Source organism: Emiliania huxleyi, assembly GCF_000372725.1.
Source record: "Emiliania huxleyi CCMP1516 unplaced genomic scaffold EMIHUscaffold_754, whole genome shotgun sequence".
Classification (NCBI taxonomy): domain Eukaryota; phylum Haptophyta; order Isochrysidales; family Noelaerhabdaceae; genus Emiliania; species Emiliania huxleyi.
In genome coordinates this window covers 2596-8148 of record NW_005196353.1, presented here as the reverse complement: position 1 = coordinate 8148, position 5553 = coordinate 2596, and the positions used below count along the sequence as shown (strand labels likewise).

Genomic DNA, 5553 nt, shown 5'->3' with positions numbered 1-5553 from the left:
GTGGTCGTAATCTCGCGCGCGTAGAGGAGGCACTTAACTACGCAGCCCAGCGGCCCCTCTCGGCTCCTCTCGGCCCCTCTCGCCCCTTCTCGGCCCCTCTCGGCCCCTCTCGGCCCCTCTCGGCCCCTCTCGGCCCCTCTCGGCCCCTCTCGGCCCCTCTCGCCCTCTCGGCCCCTCTTGGCCCCTCTCGGCTCCTCTCGGCTCCTCTCGGCCCCTCTCGGCCCCTCTCGGCCCCTCTCGGCCCCTCTCGGCTCCTCTCGGCCCCTCTCGCCCCCTCTCGGCCCCTCTCGGCCCCTCTCGGCCTCTCGGCTCCTCTCGGCCCCTCTCGGCCCCTCTCGGCCCCTCTCGGCCCCTCTCGGCTCCTCTCGGCTCCTCTCGGCCCCTCTCGGCCCCTCTCGGCTCCTCTCGGCCCCTCTCGGCCCCTCTCGGCCCCTCTCGGCCCCTCTCGGCCCCTCTCGGCCCCTCTCGGCCCCTCTCGGCCCCTCTCGGCCCCTCTCGCCCTCTCGGCCCCTCTCGGCCCCTCTCGGCCCCTCTCGGCTCCTCTCGCGGGCGGGCCTTGGCATGGTGGACGGTGCGGGTGGAGAGCACGCGCTGCACGATGGCCTGGTCGAGGCACCAATACCACACGCCTGCACCGCGGCCTCGCGTCACACGAGGCTGGCGGGGCGGAGGCGGGCGGGCGGAGGCGGGCGGGGCGGCGGCGCTCGCCAGCGACGTGCTGGCCGAGGAGCATGCCGAGGGTGGGGAAGGAGGGGTCGTCGGGCGGCTTGTAGATGTGGAAGAAACGAGACCACTCCTATCACAGTCACTAGTCATGCCTCGTGCCTCATCGTGCATGGTAGATCTGGAAGGAGCAACACTCTCCTCGCTGGTCAGCGAGGGGGGGGGCTCGCTGCGCAGCCCGCTCATCCCGCCCACTCGCCCGAACCCGACGGCGGTCATCGTGACGGCGCCAACCAGCATCACGACCGACTGGGCGACCTATGGTTGGCGAAGGAGGAAGGATGGACTGGTGTGACAGTTGCTGTTGCGGGAAGGCGGGGTCGGCGACGTCGGTGACGATGACCGCCGCGAGGCCGCCCACCGCGGTGTAGCAGGCGGTCAGCCCGACCAGCCCGGCGGCGGCGATCCACCTCGGCCAGCCAAAGACGGAGGTGAGCACCGTGGCGGCCGAGTAGATGGAGACGGAGAGCTTGGTGAGAAGGTAGAGGACGAGCGAGATGAGCGAGAGCCAGCGGCGGAGGCGCGGGCCGTACCGCCGGCCGAGGTACTCGGGCAGCGTGGCGATGCCGCAGCGCAGGTAGACCTGCCGGCGTCATCGGGCAGCGGCAGGGAGTCAGAGAGAGAGAGAGAGAGAGAGAGAGAGAGAGAGAGAGAGAGAGAGAGAGAGAAGTGAGAAGAGAGTTGTGTGTGTGTGTGTGTGTGTGTGTGTGTGTGTGTGTGTGTGTGTGTGTGTGTGTGTGTGTGAAGGAGAGATAGAGAGTAGAATGAGTAGACCGGAGCAAATAGCCAGCCGAGCAGAAGAAGGTGGAGCGCGGCCGACCACTCAAAGTAGGCACAGGCGACTCCGGTGGCGGATGCCGAGCCCGCGAGCCCCAGGAGGTGCTCCGACCCTACGTTGGAGACAAAGAGCGAAAGCCCTACCGCTGGCCAGCGCATACTGCGGCCCGCGAGGAAGAAAGATTCTGCTTCGTCCTGCCCACCGCCATCGCCGCCGCCGCGAGCCCAGAAGATGATGCCGACGGCGGCCATGCCGACAAAATAAAGGGCAATGAGAGTGATGTCGATCGCCTCAAGGGTGACCGGCATCACGCAGGTGTCCTGTCGCCCCGGTGTGCTCGGTGTGCTGCGCGCAGCAATTCCACCAGCGGTGTGCCACAGCTCGGTGTGCTCCAAGCTCCGCCTGGCGCAAGTAGTATTTGTTTTCTTTTTTCGCCATCGTCCTCCCTTATTGTTACTTCCTGTCGTCTGTTGTTTGTTGTGCCCTTGTTTGTTCTCTTGGCACCTTGGAGTGCTGGGGGGGGCGACAGGGAGGATGTGGCCTTGAGTTATGTGTACGCCTACTCAGGGTGTGTGGCAGCCCGCTCGCTGGCTGTGGTGTGTGTCTTGTGAGCCTGTTTGTGTCTGTGTGTCGCTCGTGCGTGCCGTCATCATCTGTCCAGCGTCCACCCATACCGCGTTGGTGTCCAGTCCGAGCCTGGCTGTTCTTCACCTTCCTACATACATACATACATCCCTCCGCGCGCGGCATGATCGTGGCAAGCACTCCCTTCCTTTGCTGCCGCTTCTCGCTTCAATTCACGAAGGGTCCCCTGTGGTGAGACCGCCCCCTCCATGCCCTCAACGAGAAGCTGCAAACTCCCGCGGGTCCCCGTCCGATACGTCTGAGGTGCGAGGAGAGGAGGAGCGTCGCCACTGCGCCCTGAGGCGCGGCGGCGGCGGCGGCGGCGAGCGCTCCGCCCGAAGGGCGAGGGAGGCAGCGCCACGTTGCGCGGCACAGCCGTAGCTATCAGTGCGCCGGGGATGTAGCCAGGACTCTGCACCGGATGCCCGCAGAACCAAGGGATGGGAAACGCCGTCGAGGCCGGGTGTGGCCAGGAGCCGGCAGAGGGCGGCGGTCCGTTCGGAGGTGAAACGGAGTGCAAACAGAGTGCAGAAAAAAGCGCAACTTTCAACCGCGGATAACCTCAGAGGGAGTGCGAGTGGCAGAAAAGCGGCAACTTTCAACCGATAACCATTTGGTGGCTCGATTCCCAGCGAGGCGAGTCAGGCGTATTTACTGTTTTGGGCGAGCCGCGCCGCCGGATTGGGATTATGGTAGATGAGAGGCCGCCGCCCTTGCAGGGCGACGCGGGCCCAGCCGCAAGCTCCTTATTGTCGCAGACGGCCTGAGGTCGGCTGGCTGGCGGTGAAGTCGTCGTGGCACCGCTGGCGAGGCGAAGCGCAGCCGGCGAAGCGCAGCCGGCGAGGGGCTGGCTCTCGTCTGCAGGCACGAGCGTGCGTGGAAACAGCTGGGCGGTACCGCCCTGGCTGGCCGCGGGCAGGAGGTCGTGGGAGAGGGGCGTCGCCGCGGCTCGCGGCGGCTACTCCTGCGGCTTGCCGAGGAGGGCGTTCCTCAGCCAGGTGTTGCCCAGCCCGCCGAGGCCAAAGGCGGGGAAGATGCGCATCGAGCGCGCGCCGACCGTCTCCGTGTACTTTTGGCGCAGGAACGCCAGCCGGTCCGAAGCCGTGCGGCCCGAGCCCAGCTTGTGCACGTAGAGGTCGTACGCGATCAGGTGCAGCGGCACCGTCAGCCACTGGATGGCCATCACGGGCGCGATCTGCGAGACGTACTTGGCAGTGGACGGCGAGTAGTCCCTCTCAACCATGGACTGGGAGATCGCCGGCGGAAGGGAGAAGGCCGTCGCCATCGTCCCGAGGTCGCGCACGAAAAAGAGGCTCCACGACACGAGCGGGAACGGAGCCGGCGGCTTGCCCGAGAACCATATGCCAAAGATGCGGTCCTTGCTGGCCGCCGCACCGAGGTTGACGAGGGTGGTGCTGGCGAGCTTGGGGATCTTATTACTCCTGCTAGAGGCTTCGCAGACGCTGTCGGTCCAGTTCGCCGCTAGGTAGGTGGCGGTGTACACGCCGTGAACGACAAAGTACTCGCGCGACGTCAGAAACTTGTGCGGTGTCGTTAGGAGTTTGACCAGCGCAGTCCTCATAGACGCGCCGAGCGTGTTTGCGCCGGTGGCATTCTCGACGACGGCCTTGTCGATGATGGTGACAGGGATGGACAAAGCTGCAGAGGCGATGAAGGCGGCGGCGAAGTCTTTAGCTAGGGTGATGGCCTCTGGGACCGCCCAGCTCGAGGAGCCGCCCGTTCTCTCGACCGCCTCCGTGCTGGAGGTGAAGGGCGGCATAGCACACGCGCGCGTGCTCAGTTCTCGAAGCTGGTCGGCGCACGCTCGGGCGGGCGGGCCGGCCTCTTGTAATATGGTGCCCACTGGGCCTGCCCACACACACCGGCCAAACACCGGCGCTGCGTGCGTCGCGTTCTTTTTATTTGCTGATTTTTGGTTTGCGCTTAGTGTGGCGTCCAAACCGGTGCAACACCGCGCCGTTCGTGAGAAGGGGCGGGGGGGGCCGAGTTCGGCTTAGGGGGTTGTCCGGTGGAGGGGCCCCGGGCGGGCGGGGAGGAGCAAGGTGGGTCGGGGCGGGCGGTCGGGGCGGGGCGGGGGCGCGGGGCAAAATTACTCGCTCGGGTCAGGGTGTAGGTATATTTGTTTGGGTGGGGCGGGGCGGGGTGGGGATGTTGGGGTGGGGCGGGGCGGGCGCCGGAGTGGGAGTCATATCTCATATGACTGCTGAGCGAGAGGGAGTTTTAGCAATACCAAACAACTCTACACTCACACATCATTTGGGGCCTGGTTTTGATGAGACTACTCTCTCTCTCTGGTTTTGTGTTGTTGCTGCTTCTGAGAGTTTTTTTGTTTGTCTGCTTCTGGTGGCGACGGCTTCTGAGGAACGTCGCCCGCGCCTTTTCTGTCGTGTGAATCGTGTGCGACCGCCTGGGGGCAGTCTGTGGGAAACTCGCCGCGCACAGGAAAAAATTAAATCATCTTTTTTTCTTCCCTTGCGTGGACTTGTGCAGGAGCGCCCGCCGCGGACCTAGTTCCCAACCTCCCCGCGCGGGGCCGCTCCGGGGCGACCCGGGCGCCCTCCGACCACGCTGCCACACTACTATCCTTCACCAGTAATGCTTGTCCCAGCACGAACTGCGCTCGAAGAGCACAACTCGGTAGATCCTCTTCATACGTCGACCGCCGATGCAGAGCAGGGCGGTGCGGCTGAATGCGCCGCGGATTCAGAGACCGCTGACATCACCGCGTGCCATGCGACACCGAAGGGTTCGCGGCGGTATGCACGCCTCGCCACCGGTTCCGGCGCCGGTGCGGAGGACGGCGCTGACGAAGGCGGCCGGACTACCCGGCGCGAGAAGCGCGAGAGGCCGCGCCGAGCCCGAGGCCGGACGAGACCCTCTCCCCGCGTGCAGCGTCGCGCTGTGGAGCGTGCGAGAGTGGGCGAAGCTCCATCACCACTGCAGCTGTGCAGACACGCTGCTGCCCTATGCACAGTTGGGCTCGCGCCCGGGCTCCTCCTGATGTCGATGCCCTTTAGCGGTGAGGACGCACCACAGGTCGTCAGGCGCCCGCACCGATCGCCGGCGCAGGCTTGGTACGACGCGTACGTATTCTGGCGATCGGCACCCCCTCCCGACCCACCGCTGCCACCGCCATCATCGCCGCCGCCCGCTCCACCGCAGCCCTCGAGCCCGCCACTGCCGCCATCTCCACCGCCGTCTCCACCGCCGTCTCCACCGCCGGCGTCGCCTCCTCATCCGCCGCCGCCCGCACCGCCACCTCCCACCAGGCTGAGCCCAGCCCGGTGTGACGCCCTCTTCCGCGATCGGGACGGCATCTTTCGGCAGATGTGGAACCGCGAGGGGTGGATGCAGCTGCACGGCGGCGAGCCGTGCTGGGGCCGCAACGACGGAGGCCGCTCTTACTG

The 5553-nt window shown here is 66.2% G+C and overlaps 2 protein-coding genes across 2 annotated transcripts in view; both read right to left on the bottom strand.

Annotated features, from left to right (window-relative positions):
* EMIHUDRAFT_249229 (hypothetical protein) overlaps positions 1-1809 on the bottom strand; it is a gene marked incomplete at both ends in the record, with an annotated part of 3342 nt that extends 1533 nt beyond the window's left edge. Inside the window, 5 exons of the mRNA XM_005760439.1 lie at positions 617-641; positions 716-796; positions 919-981; positions 1052-1306; positions 1498-1809. Coding sequence (XP_005760496.1) covers positions 617-641; positions 716-796; positions 919-981; positions 1052-1306; positions 1498-1809 — 736 coding nt within the window. The remainder of the gene's footprint in view (positions 1-616; positions 642-715; positions 797-918; positions 982-1051; positions 1307-1497) is intronic.
* Positions 1810-3083: 1274 nt separating this feature from the next.
* Positions 3084-3905, bottom strand: EMIHUDRAFT_249228 (hypothetical protein; the record flags this gene model as incomplete). The annotated part of the gene is made up of 1 exon (XM_005760438.1): positions 3084-3905. One exon carries the CDS (start codon positions 3903-3905, stop codon positions 3084-3086), a length of 822 nt encoding a protein of 273 aa, XP_005760495.1.
* Positions 3906-5553: the final 1648 nt, after the last annotated feature.